General features: G+C 49.3%; 1 protein-coding gene across 2 annotated transcripts in view; it reads left to right on the top strand.

Annotated features, from left to right (window-relative positions):
* The window catches only part of LOC142992526 (E3 ubiquitin-protein ligase SMURF2), a 37,429-nt gene that overhangs the window by 12,140 nt on the left and 7,041 nt on the right, over positions 1-18,248 (top strand). Inside the window, exons 2-12 of one of the 2 annotated variants that reach the window (XM_076142994.1) lie at positions 5,140-5,178; positions 5,250-5,315; positions 6,103-6,211; positions 8,841-8,974; positions 11,261-11,326; positions 11,855-11,939; positions 12,160-12,243; positions 12,767-12,981; positions 14,092-14,176; positions 15,254-15,412; positions 15,519-15,566. In XM_076142994.1, coding sequence (XP_075999109.1) covers positions 5,140-5,178; positions 5,250-5,315; positions 6,103-6,211; positions 8,841-8,974; positions 11,261-11,326; positions 11,855-11,939; positions 12,160-12,243; positions 12,767-12,981; positions 14,092-14,176; positions 15,254-15,412; positions 15,519-15,566 — 1,090 coding nt within the window. The remainder of the gene's footprint in view (positions 1-5,139; positions 5,179-5,249; positions 5,316-6,102; positions 6,212-8,840; positions 8,975-11,260; positions 11,327-11,854; positions 11,940-12,159; positions 12,244-12,766; positions 12,982-14,091; positions 14,177-15,253; positions 15,413-15,518; positions 15,567-18,248) is intronic. The other variant, XM_076142995.1, reaches the window with a different exon arrangement.

The raw sequence follows: 18,248 nt of genomic DNA on the forward strand, positions 1-18,248 counted from the left end.
TCAGGGAGACATAGATGTATGGTGATGGCATCGGTCACACTTGGCTGTGTGCGGTGGATGTGGAGACACTGTGTGGACAGACTGGTACAAGACTGGCATGCAGTGAGACCACCGTGTCCATCCAGCTCTGTGTTTGTGTATACATGGCATTTGAAATGTCTCTCAGCGTTCGTCCTGTCCGTCTCTATCGCCGCTGGTCTCGGCTGCGTCAGTCGGCGCTTCAGTCCCCTGGCTGCGGGAGGCGGCGCGACCGGAATGAGAAACATCGGTGACACAGAGGAACCCTTCTCTCAGCATCGCCTTGAGACTTGCCGTCGCCATAGCGACCGAGAATTTTAGATGGGGCTGAGACGCGCTGGGATATGCAACGCTTTTCGTGTGTGTGTGTGTGTGTGTGTGTGTGTGTGTGTGTGTGTGTGTGTGTGTGTGTGTGTGTGTGTGTGTGTGTGTGTGTGTGTGTGTGTGTGTGTGTGTGTGTGTGTGTGTGTGTGTGTGTGTGTGTGTGTGTGTGTGTGTGTGTGTGTGTGTGTGTGTGTGTGTGTGGGAAATGAGAAAGTATGTAAGTGCCTCTGGGTGTAATGAGAGAGTTGAACACAGTCATAATATATTTCTTGGACGTTTGAGTGAGGATAAACTGTGACAGGAGATTGTGACAGATTGTGGTCTGAAATTCTGATGTCATAATAGAATCTTTCATTCATCACAATTTCTGGTAAGTTGTGGCGCTGGAAGAGGGGAAGGGCTGCGAGGGCGGCGAGCCAGGAAGTCTTTAATAAATAAGATTGTGCTGAAATGATCCCCGGGCCCTCCCCACTGAGATCTACGGTCCCAAGTGACAACACACTTCATCAACCGACTACATCATTCGGTCGCACTAGAAGCTGTAATTCCCTGGAAACGGCGTTACGTCCGGAGCTGACATGGAAAAGAAATGACGAGTCGCAGCTACGTCTCTCCTCCGTCTTCTCCAGTGAACTCTGGCCCTGCCAAGCACATGGAGGATATAACTAACTTCGTATAATGACATCATCCGCTACTCTACGTAGTTTGCACGGCGCTGGATTAAGAATCATTAAGCTCCTCTCTTTGTTTCCCCCCCCCCCCCTCCTGTTTGCCCCCCCCACTCAAACTCAATCCCCCTCTCTGTTTTCTTCCAACACTGCCTGGTTACTTTGGAAGCGTCACGGTCAAAATGAAAGCAGCATCGTTAGCGAGTCCACCGAGGGAGTCCTGTTAGACATCCAGATTCATACACACAGTGTGAAGATGGTTTTACTGACGAGTTCATCCATTTGTGTTCCTCTCAGGCTGCCGTGTGTTCTCTCTCTCTGCTCACACGTGAACATTAGAAGGATCTTGTAGCGTCGGGAGTTTCCACTCGTCATCTGAGCTCCAGTTTCGGCCCGCATATTGTCGATTATCTGTAGGTTGTGTAACAGGAGAATATTTGTAGAATAAGTCAGCCCTCAGCTCCTCACATAGAATCAGACATCTGCAGTATGGAGTTGAACATAAGTATATGTATGTCTCGGTACATTTTGTAATGACTGTGTTTTGCAGCAGGCCTTAATCTCTTTGAGTTGTGTCAGTGTATAATGAGAAGTGTGTTCTGATGGTTGGATTCCGCCGCCTCCTGATTGCCGTCCTCCTCCCTCTTGCTACGTGGCCTCAGACTCTTAATTGGCTTCCACGCCGCCATTGTCTCACTGCGTCTTTCCCATTCCAGCGGTTTTCCTTCCATTTTCTCTCTTCATATGGAGCCTATAGGTATAATTGTAGAGTTGACTTCCTGCCCTGTGGCGAGGACTGTGGACTGTATATGTTGGTCTTTGGGGTTTTTTTTTCTTCTTCAGTCAGTCCACAAGGGTTTACAGAACGCCCACAGGGTTTAGCTCGGCTGGTCATTGTGTCGTCTGTGCACCTCAGACAGACAGTCTGAGGCTGGAGCTTGTCTTATATCATTGCTTCATCTTTCTTCATCCTATTTCTTCTTTCTGGTCTGTGGGAGTAGATTCGGCCACTGCCTCACCTTTCTGCCCGTATGTAGTGAACATTGTCGCCCCTTAAAACTGTAAATAACTTTCACCCACTGGTTGAGGAGTGTGTATGATGACATATTTGATTTCTGTATTTCACATTTTCTGTAGTTCAAAGTGTCCCTACGTGCAAAAAGCCCTCATATGTCTCGGAGACGGCGGCGGCGGCGGGGGGGCGTAAATTCTTCCAAGAAACGAAGCTGATTTCCCACCCCGCTCTCTATAAAGCCATATTTCCCTGTCACACACACACACTATGCTTTGTGTTCGCCTGGTGTGGATTTATTGCACAGTGACTTCCAGGCAGGGGAACCTACTGCTTTATGTTTTCCTCCCTCTGGAAACGCAATCAAATCACCATCAGGCTTTTTGTCACATTTTTTGTTTTACAGTGCGTGGCCGAGCCTGTTGTGTATGAAAGAGGCCACAGCCTTTAGCGTCTAAGCGAAGTCTCTAGCGGGGTGGGCAAAGAGGAAACAGAGGGAACATGAAGAACACAGTCACCTGTTCACATACTCCAACTTTTTCATCTCCATTGAAGTCTCCAAGGACACACACACACACACACACACACACACACACACACACACACACACACACACACACACACACACACACACACAGTCTCTCATTTCTCTGTTCATGTTAATAATTAATTAGATCACTGGAGCTGCAGTGGAGAGCAAGGTGTTGAACAGTCTCCCAGGAGCCTCTTATGTGTGTGTGTGTGTGTGTGCGTGTGTGTGAGTGAGAGCGCGCATGCCTGTGTGTTAAGGATGTGTGCAACTGTGAGAGATGCAGACCAGATGTTTGAGATATTAGGTGGGTTCCACTGAAACATAACACATTCCCGTCGCTGCTTGCAGACAGAAATTCTTCCTCATCTGTCGAGCATGTTCTTCTTCATCCTCCTGAGGGTTCCAATCCCTGCTTTCAACCCATCCTCCATCTTTTTAAAGGGTGTGTTGTCGTTAAACGGTGCCGTGTGTGTGTGTGTGTGTGTGTGTGTGTGTGTGTGTGTGTGTGTGTGTGTGTGTGTGTGTGTGTGTGTGTGTGTGTGTGTGTGTGTGTGTGTGTGTGTGTGTGTGTGTGTGTGTGTGTGTGTGTGTGTGTGTGTGTGTGTGTGTGTGTGTGTGTGTGTGTGTGTGTGTGTGTGTGTGTGTGTGTGTGTGTGTGTGTCCCTGCACGACGAATGTGCGTTTCACTCTGGTAATTTGTGTGTTTAATTTTGTTGACACAGCACTCAGACGATACATCCTCCCCTCCGTTCTCTGGCGGGCGACGTTGTTTCAGCTCAGACCTAATTTGATTCGGAGGCCTGGTGATATTTCACATGGTGTGTGTGTGTGTGTGTCTGAGTATGTGTGGCATGGGATGGAGGGGTGGATGAATAGGCCGTGGCTGCAGATTGAATGGCTTAAGCTGCCTCCTTGTGTGTGTGTGTGTGTGTGTGTGTGCACCTTTGTCTGTTTTTGTTGGCAAACTGAAGCCTGTGTGCACTCACCTGAGGGAACCCGGGCAGATGTTGCTGCTGGAAAGTGTGAAGCGGTCTCATACGGCGGCGTGATGCCCGTCACGCTCCAGCTGGCGTCCTCAGAGCCCGTCACTATGTTTCCCTGCTATCATTTCAGTTACTCTGTTATTCTGGCTTTAAATTCAGTCGGCATACGCGCTTTAACCCGGGAGTGTCGGGAGTGACGACTTCCTGTCAACGTTTCATATCGCTGCCTTGTCGCTTCACCTGGTTGCACATTTGAACACTCTCCTCCTCTCGACCTCCATTGGTGTTTGTGACATTTCAGTGCTTTTGTCTTGGCCAAAGTTTCATTTTGATGTTTGTTGACGTTGGTTCCAGTCGCTCTTGTGTCTTGATAGGTTAGGAGTTGAGTATTTTCTTGGCAACTTTTTTTTAAAAACTGTTAAATTAATTACGGTTAAAAGTTGTGTATATTGACTAATTAAGTAATAGCGTTGGACTTAAGTCTTCTGTGTCAGATTGTGCAGCGAGTGCCCAGTAAATCGTCCTTCTACAGCAGTTATATTAAGCATCATCAGATTAGCACCCATTTGTGCCAGTTTGTAGCAGCAGTAAAGTCGAGGGATCGTCGTTCCCAAACTTCTGAAGCTGTCGCAGTTTATTTCCAGGCTGTCTTTGGTTGGCGGCGTACTGGCGATCTGGCACGGCCATGTTGGATCGGTGACCAAAGATGCCATCACAACTCTATCGTGTTCACAAGAAGAGATTGAGCCCGATTCTGACCAATGAAACGGACTCCAATGAATCCCGTCATCTCAGAAAGCCTGACCGCAGAAAGACGCTAAGCGGACCGACCTCTCATTTCCATTTCCATTTGGCTGAGTCATTGGCTGTAACTGCAACTTCAGACACCCAGGTGGTGACTGAGCTTCCTCATGCGTCCGCACAGACAGACAGGCAGCAGTAGAGGAGGAGGGTGTAAGCCGCTCTGCCTCATCACCTCAGCAACCGCCTCCACGGCTCTCAGAGGTGATCGCCCGGATCAACTGCTCGGCAAGCTGGTCGGTTTTTAAGCGACGGGGAACGATAAATCCCCCTCATTCAGAATTGAAAAGTCTGAACGCGCTAATGGAGAGCGCAGATGGAACGTGTTTTATGTTTCTGTGTTTCTGCTCTCCAGTAATAATTCACTCATTCAAGTGCCGTCCGAGTGTCGCTCAGTGCCAAGTGCTCGCCAAAAGAGCGAGGGAACGGGCAACGGTTCCCTCGCTCTTTCTTAGCTGCCTCTGCTGCTGGCGTTCGAGCGTCTTGGCACACTTACAGGTTATGCCGCGCTATATAAATAGTCTATGGAAAGATTGGGATTGTGTAAACTGTTGCACGGTCGCACTGTGTTCGACTCCGGCCCTAAGTTGTAGTTGGGTTTTCCCCCACTGGCACCCTGGATCACACACACGTCATTCCCAGCTACCTAAACAGGGTCTTACTCCGTCTCCTCCACTAAACATTCTCCCAGCTCACTTTTGCAGAAATGTAAACCATTTAACTTTGATATTTGCATTTTCACTCTGTATTTGAAGCCAATTTTCACTTTTTTCCTCTCTCTCTCTCTCTCTCTCTTTACAGTCCTGTGTGCCAAAAACCTGGTGAAGAAAGACTTCTTCCGTAAGTACACGCAACCAAAGCCGTCCAAAGTTACATTCCTATTGTTTTACATTACATGCCTGTCGTTTCAGTTTTGGATTCGTTACCGTCCTGGACAGATCTAAGAAACGGCGGCCGGTTGCGGTCGAGTGCCCTCTGTAAGCCGCCGCTGGAACCTACTGAGCCACGATAGATGGAGATGGAATTTCTTGGTCATTGTGCTTTTATGCGTGCGCTGTGAGAAAGTGGACGAATATTGTTTTTGTAAAGCACGACGAGCGTGAAACACAAAAAACGTGGACAAAGAGTCAGAATACCAGCATAATGCGTTCCATAATTACGCCAACTTTTAGTTTTGTCCTTTTGAAAACGGTGCCAGTTAAGTATATCGCCATTTGGAAGGCATTCACACAGCCTATTGGGATAAGCTAACAGAGTTCACGCTCGACACCAGAGACTCTGTGTGTTTTGCTGTGTTTGGGTCGGGCTGTCATGGTGAGTGAGCGTGTAAAGGTCTCCTGCTCACTCAGGTGGTTTCTGTGGTGCCCATTCCTGCCATTCCAGCGCTCGGGAGCTGAGCAAACATTCATTTAGGGAGCTGGTGGAGTAGCAGCAGCAGCAAAACACCACAGATAAAGACGTCCAAGTGTGTCCGTGTCTGCGCGCAAAGTCCACATGGCGATCGCGTGTCAGCTCTGTCCGACACATGAGGATTGTTTGTGTGTTAGATTAGCTTCACGCATCCAAAACACAAAGTCCTGCCGACTCCTCCCCTGTTCTTTGAGGTCAATTGAACACAGGCAGAGATCCTAATAAGGAATTGGCATAAAATTATACCTACTACATTTTTACCCAACGAAGCAGCCCTTCATCTGTCCCTCTTCCTAACTAGAGGTGGTTTCTCATGACTTTGGTGTTATATCTTTGTCTCCTTTTCCCCCGCAGGCCTCCCTGATCCCTTCGCCAAGGTGGTTGTGGACGGTTCAGGTCAATGCCACTCCACAGACACTGTGAGGAACACACTTGACCCCAAGTGGAATCAACACTACGACCTGTGAGTCTCTTCATCCGCCGGATCTTCTTCACGCCCGTCACACAATCCTTATCTGTCACCTGTTCAGAGAGTTTCAACTCCCCCGACTGAGGAGTTTAGGTTTTTTGGCACAGGTTGAGGTCTTCTGGGGGCTTTCTTTAGTTAGTGGGCACAATGAGAAAGTGTTCGGCTCTGGCCAGAACTAATGTAATGTGATGGCGTAAACCTTCAGCGTCAGCAAACGATCTATAAATAAAATCAGAGTGATATTTAAAGGAAGGTCAGGTTGAGTAGTATTTTCTTTCTTGGACAGAAACGCATACATGTCTTGTTGCTTTTCCCAGAGACAGTTTGTCCTGTGAAAGTCCCCTCGCCCCCGTCCCTCCCCCCCTCAGAGAAGTAGCGCGTGAGTGAAAATGTGTGAGTGAAAGTTTCCAGTATTTGCCCCGTGTTTATTCAACCGTCACGCTCGGCCAACGGCGAGAGGAAGCATGTGTCTTCGTTTGTTTGGTTGCCGGGGAAACGGGACCCTCTCTGTACACGGCTGGTGGAATTGGCTACCCGTGTCACATTTGGCAAAAAGGGCATAAGCCGCATTCACGTACGCTCGCCTTAAGAGGGCATTCGGGTTGATTGATCTGAGAGCGTAGACCTGCAGTTCCCCTCTACCTGTTTGCCCGTTCGAGTGGAAACTGCAGGAGTGTTTTAACATCCTGGCCGACCACTCGTGCCTCTCAGTATGAACTCCTCTGACCAGTCGCAGAGCTCTCTGGTCTCGTATCGGTGAAGACAGAAGTCTTAATTTACAGACAGTCGCCTCGCTTAGCTGTCTGGTCGGCTCACACTTATTAAAATAGAGCCTGCAACACCGCCTGGCGTGTTCAAGCTGTTGTCTGTGACTCCTCGTATTCCATCCGCCGCGTATGTGCGCATTGGAAACCCGTCCAAGGATCAGTGTGTGTGCTCACGGCCTGGGTTTCACCGGTCAGCTCAAGCCAGCAGACTGGTCCGTGATCTTTGACCATTCAGCATTGTTGCAGGAGGTGGCCGGCGTGCAAAGGAGAGCAGACCCGGTCTGTCTGGCAGCCCGCCGGCCGTCCTGCTCGTTCTGCCTCTGCAACACAGACCAGCTCTCTGAACCACAGGGTACAGTCCAAATTAATTAAATGTTGGCATGAAGCTCCCTCGCTCACTCCCGTCATCAGTTTACCTGAGGACAAGGACATTATTTAGCATTCATAGAGGACAGCTGTGATGCTGTGTACCAGACATGATCTGTTAAACTGTCTGTGTGTTTGATTTCTATTGAACTGGACTGCATCCTAACGGTAAGTGAAACTAGAACTGCAACAAACTGACCTTTACCATCTGGACCTCTCACATACTTTATAATGTACGGCGTATTGGCAATGTTTAAAAAAACGGGGTGACTGCAGCGAGAACGACGGCCCGTGTTGATGCCTGGGTTATGTTTTTTTGTTATTTTTAACCTTTTGTTCACCGATTGTATAATGAACGATGTTGTCCCCCTCTCATTCTAGACAGCTTGCAAGCCTGTAAATGGTGGTCAGGATTTCTTTCACAGGAATATGGTTAAAGGGTGAATTTGGAAAGCATGTCTGCGCCTCTGTGTGTGTGTGTGTGTGTGTGTGTGTGTGTGTGTGTGTGTGTGTGTGTGTGTGTGTGTGTGTGTGTGTGTGTGTGTGTGTGTGTGTGTGTGTCTGTGTCTGTGTCTGTGTCTGTGTCTGTGTCTGCATCTGTGTGTATGTCTGTGTGTGTGAGATATTGCCTTTGCCTGCTATTAAAGCTCCAAACCCAGACTAATGAATTTTATTACACGGTGAGTGATCCAGATGACTGCGCTCTGGTTATAACACACACATCCCTCCCGTCACGTCTGTCTGACATCGCCGCTCTCTCAGCTCGCACACACACCAGACAGGCACTTGGCACAGGCTCAAAATGTCCAGACGTCTTACTCACAGCCGTATTGTTTCACATCCCCTTACGGTAAGCGGCGCGATAATTACAGCGGGATGCAGTTGTTTGCGAATCGCACAGACGGATCGGGAGGGAGGGAGGCCGGCGGAGCAAATGTGCCACAGCTTCAGGATGGCATGGCGTGAGTTAAACGCACCCCGGCCTCGTCTGACAGGCGAGGCAGCAGAACGTAGTAGTTTTTCATGTAAGTTTGTTTTTCTTCCACCTTTCCATGTCGCTCCGTTCCCACTCCGTCTTAACATGTTGGCAGCGCAGCGTGAATATTCAAAGTGATTCACAGGAGAACAGTCTGGCCGCTGTCTCATACTCAGATGTTCGGGGTCACACACACACGCACCCGTTTCACCTACACTTGCTGGAAAAAACCCCCGCAGCCGTCCCACCTTCCTCTTCCTCTCCAGTCTCCTCGTCACTGCTGCGTCCTTGAGGGGTTTTGGTGGTAGCGTGTTTCCCCCTGCAGTGCGGGGAGACATCCTGACTGAGTCTCATTATAACATCTGTAAACACATTTGCGGTTGACGTTGCTGTCATTACCCATACTTCATACTTTCTTACCCTACTACTGCTTTTCTGATCCCCCTGTGTTTTTTTTTTGTGGTTAACCCTATCATGACGGATAACGTCTTCTCCTCTCTCCTCTCTTTGTCAGATACATCGGCAAATCAGATTCCATCACTATCAGCGTGTGGAACCACAAGAAGATCCACAAGAAGCAAGGGGCCGGGTTCCTGGGCTGCGTCCGCCTTTTGTCCAATGCCATCAACCGTCTCAAAGACACCGGCTGTAAGTGTCCTTTCCTGTGTGCTTCTGTGTGTGCGGTGGCCTCTCAGGAGCAATTGTTTTGCTCTCCAAACAGCATGGACCCTGATGCTTGGAGCTGCGATCACTCTTGGTTGCACTTTATACTTCACAACTTAATATACGTCCTTCCCACCGGCCACTTGGGTATTGATTATGCTTCATGTCTAAGTGGGGGAAAGGATGAATTAAATGATTACACTTGAAAGGCTGTGGGACCATGGGACATGTGACTTAGATTAGTTTCATTCTTTCTTTTTTTTTCATGAAAAATGTGCTTGTACTGCAGTTACGTCTTTAAAAATCAATTTGATCAATTTCCCAAAACGGTAAGAAACCAAATTAATTCTGGGTGATATTTTAATCTGCCTATATTGCTCTTACATACTTCTTATTTTATACTATAGATCATATCACACATTCCCTGAGGTTTACCCACATTTGTAGGTGCTTTGCTTGTTCATGCACTCTTCCTGATGTGCATAACAGTCATATTTTGAAATTATAGTAGTTTGGTTTTGTTGTATAACATTTTGAACTTGTTGGCTGAGCTATTATTAATGATTAGAAGTATTTGCACGGTCATTACCAGGTTGCCTGATGACACAGCCGGTTGTGAGGCCTTTGTAATCGAGGGCCCTTATACCTGCAGTGTGATAAGAGCCAGAAGCTAATAACACCGCTGTCAGAGCCAAGTGACGGAGCATGGAGCTGCACTGTCTCCTTCGCTCGGCCCCGACACAGCCCAGACCAGGGTGTGAGAGGGGTCAGCGCTTCTGCCCCTGCCAGAACAGGAAGAGCCAATCAACGTCACCCCGCAATTATAGCAGAAAAAATGTCTCCATGTCAGAAGCTAACAGGACGAACGAGACAGGGGCCTTAGCGAATGGCTTTAAGTGAAGGCAGCCTGTGCGCAGTGACGGTACCTGCACCGGGAGACGACGGGTTTGTGGACAGAGAGGGGCGAGAGAGTCCTGCTGCTTTTCCTAGAAGCCCCCGACACTGATGTTTTCCCGAAATGACACAGGAAACCTGAACCCCATGCCACAGCTGCGAGTGCTTTGCCTCCGCATTTCCTTTCTCTCCTGGCCTCATCCTCACCCCTTCCCGTAGCCTCAGTCTCCTGCACAGGCTGGCAACACACACAGATACACACAGTTAGAGTCACATGAATGCCACTGTGACTAACCTCCCTTCCCTCTCTGTCCGTCTGCTGATCTAGACAACCGGTCATTTCAGGCAGACACGCATAATTGTACAGCTATTTAAGTGGAAGCGTAGATTTCTCCTATTCCTCTTTTGTGGGTTCCCTCCCTCTGCGTGTATTTATTATTCTTTTGTTTGTTGCACATTTTGGTTGTCAAGCCTCAGGGAGGACATTGGGTTGAGTGTTCACATTATTGCAGAGGGTACAGGCTCGTGTGTGTCTGTGTGTTGTGTTGTTTCTTGTCTGTGTGCATATTGCTGAACACATTTAAATGTCTGGGTCTCTGCATTGTAGAAGTACAATAGGCTCTGCACTTTATTCTGCTCATGTTCCCGTGTGTTTTCTGTTTTCTCTGCGGCCGCTGACCTCTGGCAGCGTCTTGACCGTTGCCTGTTTTGGTCCCTGTTTAGTCTAGACACACATCCTGAGCAGATCTGCATGACACCCAGACAACAGAGAGCAGATAGTGGCATTTCTCATGTCTGCAGGCAAACTTGGACATTTTTTTTTCTCCTCTTTCCGCATGATCTCCTCCGTCTCCCTCACTCTCAAATTCCCCAGACTTTGTTGAGAACTTCAGACAAAGAGTTTCCAGACTTTGGCAGAAGTTCACGTCCATGCTAAGACGGAGCGGAATAGTGCAGGCTTTGTACCAAGATTTGTCAAATGCTTGACCCCTGCATTTGAACTGCAGTCTGCTCTGCACTGATGCACAGTGCGATTTTTACAGCCCTGTGGCTCCTCCACAGACCGGACCATCTGTTCCAGGGCACAGCCAAGTTGTGGTCTACAGACAGAAGAATGAGAGACAGATAATGAGAAAGAGAGGAATGGACTGTCAGTGATGTAAACGATACAGAGCGTTGGGACTCGTGCGCCCCGACACATGCTAGTTTACATGTGTTTCTCTCTAACAGCAGTAAATCCTTCTTTCTCTTTGTCCCACTCCACCACTACACCTCTCCTTTCTCATTCCCCCTGTTTGTTCTCTCTCTGCCCCTCGTCCCGTCGCTCTCTTTGCCCCCGGTGCCATCTTCACTTTGCTCTCTGCTCTCTCCATCCAGACCAGAGGCTTGACCTGAACAAGCTGAGTCCTAATGACAGCGACACAGTCCGAGGGCAGATCGTAGGTGAGTACAGATGTGCATCTGACCCGATCACGTTACTGTAGCTGTAGCATTCAGTCACTGTTACTAAACATACCAGGGAACATGACTTACTCGTCTGATTGGTCAAAAACATGTACCAGTCATGCCACTTAACCATTAAACCAGCAGGCCATCAGTGAGTGGTTGGTCTGGCAGTTGTTATGGTTGCGGGGAAGCTCTTTAATGACTGCTCTTGTTGTGATCTGCGTCGTATATTCCTGCATCTCAAGTGATTTATAAAAGTCCAAAGCCCTCAAGGATGTGATTAAATGTCATTATTAGTACAATACAGTCAAGGATGTGGTGAGTACTGGATACTGACCTTTCATGTGACCTGACCTGAGTGTAGCTCTGATACATGAGCCCTATTCCTGTAACTCATAAAGATATATAGCTCTATTTTGTGCTTTGCTACAATATCTGAGCCTGACTTGTAATCTACTGGCTCGTAACCTGTGTGTGTGTGTGTGTCTGTGCGTCTGTCCATCTGTCCACCATGTGTTGTTGCAGTGAGCCTGCAGTCTAGGGACCGGATAGGCACAGGCGGCCCTGTGGTGGACTGCAGTCGGCTGTTCGACAACGATCTCCCAGATGGGTGAGTCCCATCTCCTATCGCTGCACAAGGAGCTTTTCAGAGGAGGTGGCGAAGTCCTCAACATTGAGTGCCTCCTCCGAGCGCCGTGGCGAGGACGTGCAGAATACAATATTTGCATGTGGTGAGACGGAGCAGCGAGACAGAGCGCTGCTCGACGGTGCTGCGGCTGCCTAACCATGTCCGCTCACTGCTGCGTCTGTGTGTGTGTTTCCCCTGCCAGCTGGGAGGAGAGGAGGACCGCGTCTGGCCGAATCCAGTACTTGAACCACATCACACGCACCACGCAGTGGGAGAGGCCGACCAGGTGAGGACACACTGCCCGCCCGCCCGCAGAGAGTCGAACCCAGACCTCTCCAATCAAACAGCAGCAGACATGTGGAAGACGACCTCCTTTCTGACCTCATTGCCTCCACACACTGGGGGACTCTGTTCAATGTTAAAACTGAGCACCGGGTATCAGGGCCTCCAGACAACGCTGTTAAATGACGTGCAAGAGCCGTCGAAGCCACAGGGCTAATAAGGGAAGCGATAGAGGCTCTTCTTCTCTCTCTCCACCGTGCATTCAAGTTCCTTTCCTTGCTTTGTTTATCATCTTTCTTCATATGACTCAGTTCTCACCGCGTCTGACCTCAGTGACCTCGTAATTTGTCTCTGAAATACTTTTCCGGCTCCTTGGCGATTGATTCTACCCACTTCCAATTTATAGCTGTTATGCCCGTTGGTTTGCTGCCGTTTGTTTATGTATAGAATTGTAGAAAGTCCTCGTTTCCTCTTCCCTCACTCCATCTTTCCTCTCCTTCTGTTTCCACGGATTTCTCCCCCTTCAGACCGGCGTCGGAGTACTCCAGCCCAGGCCGGCCCCTCAGCTGCATCGTGGACGAGAACACGCCCGTCACCACGAACGGTGCCACGCCCACAACAGCAGTGACGCCTATCGACGGCGAACACCGGGCCCAGGAGAGACGGGTCCGCTCCCAGAGGCACCGCAACTACATGAGCAGGACTCACCTGCACACGCCCCCCGACCTCCCCGAGGGATACGGTTAGTAGGAGAACCAGAGTAGACACGAACAAGAGGAGGAGGCGGTGTTACCTTTACAGGTTGCCTCGGTAGGAAGCATAGATCAGCTGATTACACCTGGATATGATGTGTTTATAAAAAGCTGTCTCCCCGTTTCACTGTGAGACGTCTCCCTGTAACACGGCTTATCCATGTTCCAGCCCAGCACTGACGATGTTGCATCCTCGCATACGGAGCCTGAAATACCGCCACCGCCCTTTCAGACAATCCAATTGAATCGATCCAGCAGTTAGAGGCCGGCGGCGGCAAATCACCCACCCGCTGTTCCTCTCTCTCTCTCTGCACGCAGTTAAACAATCAGGAGCATTCATTTAAAAGCATACACACACACACACACACGCTCGCTTCAATCCCCCCCCCACACAGCTCTTGTTTATCCTTTCAGTCAAATCTTCTGGAGAATTTGGAACCAGATCCACAGAAGGGTATCACAGCGATGCCCTTAGTCACCCAACCCCCCTTCTGTCTCACCCTCACATTCTATCTTTACTTTGTTCGTTTTTGGGCGGTTCCTGTCAGGGGGCACTGATCTCTCCGACGTGAGCGCAGACTCGCCCGAGGGATGTCACCCCATGCGGCCGAATGCATAGCCTGCACTCCTCTGCCGGCTGCGTGGTGGGAAGGGGAGGTTATGTATACATTCATGTTAAAGCAGGGGCGCTCGGTCCAAAAGGGAAGCCAGAGCAGAGATCTCTGGCGGGCAGCGCTGTGGAAAGATCTCTGTCAGGGCCGTGATGAATGAGCTCACCGACTCACAAGTCAGACAGGCCCATCTCTCTTCTTTCCTCTCCAACGTTCGCCTCCCTGTCTCTCACCCCTCCTCCTCCTCCTGCCTCCGCCTCTTCCTGGCTGCCATTGGGATCTCTTCTGGCTCAGGCACTCCTTTTATCTCCATCTGTGTGATCTCTCTCCTACCCAGACAGATAAAAAAAACAATCTGTCTGCATGTGTCACATGAATTACACTCAGTTTCGTTGTCGACATATTTTGAAACCCATTGTTTTGTGTATTCCACGCACACGACGCCAGGGTTGATTAAAAATGACTCGCATGACTTTATCTTCCCTACAGAGCAGCGGACCACGCAGCAAGGCCAAGTCTACTTCCTCCACACCCAGACAGGTGTCAGCACATGGCACGACCCCAGAGTACCAAGGTAGGCCGCCTGTGACCTCCAGACATCTCACTCTGTTTTTACAGTCAACCAAAGAGACGCGTCTTTCCACATACAATATGTGGTATTCAAAAAAGTAAAGATCAGTAAGCAATTGTGTGAGTTATGTCGGCAACAAGAGGGGAAACAAAGAACACACAATAGAACATTCAACATTCAGAGGCCAGGCTAATCTGACACAAATAGTCATTGAGTCATTGAGAGACCTTCTGACAAACTCAAAATTAACCAACCAGTGCTTTATGTACCTGACATTACCCATTAACTTTGTGACACGGCAGCTTCTCCCGCCTGGTCTCCTCCTAGTTTGCCATAAACCTGCAGCTGATTACGAGGCTTTACATGCTGTGAGGAGACCCATGTCACAGGGCTCAGAGCGATCCGGCCCTCTGGCACGTAAAAGGGGGACACATGGCCAACAGCACACACAACACTCAGCCATGTGTGTCCTATTGCTTACCACACTCACAAAGGAATGCACACACGCATGCATAAACACTCCAGACAGAATCGATAAAACATGACTGATATCTGGTAATACCTGGCTGCAGCTTCTTTGCTTTCTCGTGGCGTAGCGGAGTGATGGATGATCTTTTTATCGCTCCTGATACGCGGCTGTAGTCACGCCACACCTCGCTGAACGCTCTTCAGACGGCTCCGGTGTTTAGCAGATGGACAAACCGCCGAGATCTCAAGCTTCGCGAGGCTCCGGGTCCCTTCGGCTTTGACCCTGCAAACCGGGAGAGTCGGCCCGAGCGAAGTGAGCCCGTCGTAACTCCTCGACCGTTTGTCTCCGCGGAGTCCAGCTGAAAGGGGTCGCAGTAAATAACTTGGATGGGAAGGAGAAATATGACATCAAAGTGATTTGTCAGACATCTCTGAATCTTTACTGTCCGTCTCAGTCCAGTTTGTCAGGGCTTTGGTATGTTTGATACCAAGAATGTAATGTCTGTGTGCTTTGTCTCTCTCTTCACCTGTCCCACCCAACTGCCTGTTTGTCTCACATTCTTCTGTACCACTGCTTACGTTGTACTATATCCTTTTTGTTGTGCTTGTCAGAGATCTGAGTAATGTGAACTGTGAGGAGCTGGGCCCACTGCCTCCTGGGTGGGAGATACGGAACACCGCTACAGGGAGGGTTTACTTTGTCGACCACAACAACCGAACCACGCAGTTTACAGATCCACGCCTCTCCGCCAACCTGCATCTAGTCCTTAAGTGAGTCCCACCTCGCTCCTGAGACATAAGTGAGACAGTAAAACACATTTTTGTCATGGTAACTGATTTATTTCTCTGTCTGTGTGTCATTGTTTTGTCCATGCAGTCCAAGCCCCAATGGTTCTCGAGGAGGCATCGAAAGCCAGAATGTCAGGTAAGCTCTGGGCTTCAAGCCAGAAGCTCTCATTGCAGACAGACAGGAACACACACACACACACACATCTGAACACTCTCACAGACATTAACAAGAGTGTTCTTTTCACCTTCACCTCCAGTTATTGTTTTACACAGAGGGATCCCGGGCCAAGGTGTGTTCACCACCTGTAGAGATTCAGCACTCAGTCGCCCTTCTGCTAAGCAGACCTTTGCAGACACACACACACACACACACACACACACACACAAGTACGCACACACTCCCCCACATTCTCCTCTCCACACAAAAATTCAAATTCCACAGCCCCGCAGAGGTTTTGATCATAAAGGCATTTTTGCACACAATCCGTCACAAAGCTGCCTTTGGCCAGACATCAGATAGCCGAGTGGAAACCAAGGCTGCTGTGTCTGAGCCTGAGGAGCGTCTTACCTCCAGGAAACTGAGCATAAATTTGATGCCCAAGTCAATGAATGAACTCAGTGTCTGTGCGTGTGCGGCGGGTGCGCGTCTGTCCATCTGTGCGAGTTCATGTGAGTCGGTTCGCTCTCCTGTGTTCGGTGCATGCCTGCATGCATGGACGCACGTGTTCAGAATGTCTTCCCCTGTGCAGCTGTTCAAACACACTCTGTGTTGCGTCGACCATAGAATTACCCATAGGCCCTTGCTCCGTGAAGGTGGAGCGTAGTACGGGTGCCTCGGCGGGCCTCCTCTGCCTGACCTCATACCTCCTCTGTGCAGAGACACGGAATGCATCCACGGCCGGATCGGGTTTCTTTTTTTTCCTGTTCTAACGGATCAAAGAACGTGTTTGGGGTTTTGTATTCGTTTCTTTTCTCTTTTTTCATCCGTGGCCCTGTGAGAAGGCTTATAAAAACCCAGCCTGGCACGCCACCTCCGTTTTTAACGTAGGAACTTTGTCGTAAGCATGATTATGCCCAGATGTGTGAAAATCTTCCGTCTGAAATTTCCGCACTATAAATCTGCCGTAATCTAATTACTTCATCAAAGCGAGGAAGTGGATGGGTTTTTAAGGAGCATCGCAGGAATAATCATCTTACACAGAGGAAAGAGTGCAGTCGCGTCGGTCAGACTCACATAAAACACTATTGTGTTCCTGTCATGGGGTTTCCTTAGTGGGGACCTGGAGGGTTCACCTGCCTCAGAGTTAAATGTGTGTTATTCTTAACACATATTTAGATCTGAGGACGTAGAGTTGCACAGTAGTGCTTTGTGCAATTTCCAGCCATGAAGCCGCTCTGTCATTGAAGAACAGACTCTGGTGACTCTGTGACAAAACTCTGGAAAGATATCAGTCATGTACTTCCATCAAGACATCTGCCTTTTATCAAGTCAGGGGTTTGAGAGATTGCCCCTCCCCCCTCCCATATGCCGTCATGTCACAGAATCGCCTGATGATTTGCTGTATATGTCCATCAAAGTTCAGAGTAACAGTGCCTGAGCTGCAAACACAAATAGTTTGTTAGATATCCTCTAAGGTGTTGCAACCTTCTGTTTAATCCATATCCCGTTTGGACAAAGTCACTGTTCAAAAGGAAACTGGACCCTTCTGCACGTTTGCACGAGAAGCCATCGTGTCATTCCCCAGTAATAATGTCGTTAGTCTCCGCAGCGAGTGTCTGCAGGTAAACATGCACCAGAGGTCTACCCATCAGGAGGGAGTTGGAAAGAGAAGAGAGAACCGCAGGGGCACGTCTGCTCTGAGAGAAAGAGCAAGAGAGACGGAGCAGGAATGTTTGATTTATGGGTGAAAGTGCAGGAAAGAGATGCTGCGTGCCTCCCGCTCCCCTTTCTTCCCTCGATCCCTCCCAGTTGTCTACGGTGTTTGGGTGCTGTGGGGAGACGGCCCTTCCTGCCCCCCCCCCCCTCCCCCCCTCCCTCTCGCCTTCCCTCCCTCCGAGTCTAGTCTGCAGGAAATAAAGGGATTCAACAGGAGGTCGGGTGTCCTGTGGGGCCCTGTGGCTTTCTGGGATAGCAGGAAGTGATTGAAAAACCGAGCAAAGATTCTGCTGGACAGCGAGCAGAAACCATACGCAGTCCCTTTGTCAGGGAGAAGTTGTCATTGTGGTCCAGGAGAATGCGAGCCGTTGGGCGGAGACTGAAGAGTGCCAGTCTTCAGCTAAAATTATCTCTGACAACTGTGTTCTCTCAGGGAGTGAAGTCATTGGTTGCTCGTAAAAGTTCAACATTGATTTCCTCCATTGAAGCGAAACAAAGTGGCTTCATTAAATCGATACCTGCTCATATTTAAGTCAAAGGAAAGGGAGGAAAACGGACCGGCCTAAACAATTTCAACCATTATTTCAGTGTAACACACAACCATGTATCTTGCGTATGTGTGCACTATACACACACACACACACTGATCTGTCTAAGCTTCCACCACCCTCTGTGGTTGGCCTCAGAGTCTGGTGTTTATGACCCTGCTCAGGGCTGAGCATGCCTGCTACCCCCCACTGAAGTGCAAAAGGCCAATGTGCAAATAATCCTTTAGTGCCGGCCCCATAAAGGCTCTTTTGATTCTGTGTGTGTGTGTGTGTGTGTTGTGTGCCTCCTCCCTACCGTGCCAGCCTCCGAGGGCCGTCTCCCCCAAACCCAGTGTTTGGTTTAAAGGTCGTGTTCCCCGTCCTGCGGTCTGGGCCGACATGAAACACAGATGAT

The sequence above is a fragment of the Genypterus blacodes genome, unplaced genomic scaffold (genome assembly GCF_046128005.1).
Source record: "Genypterus blacodes isolate CSIRO-AG114 ecotype Tasmania unplaced genomic scaffold, CSIRO-AGI_Gbla_v1 ptg000022l_1, whole genome shotgun sequence".
NCBI classification, from domain to species: domain Eukaryota; kingdom Metazoa; phylum Chordata; class Actinopteri; order Ophidiiformes; family Ophidiidae; genus Genypterus; species Genypterus blacodes.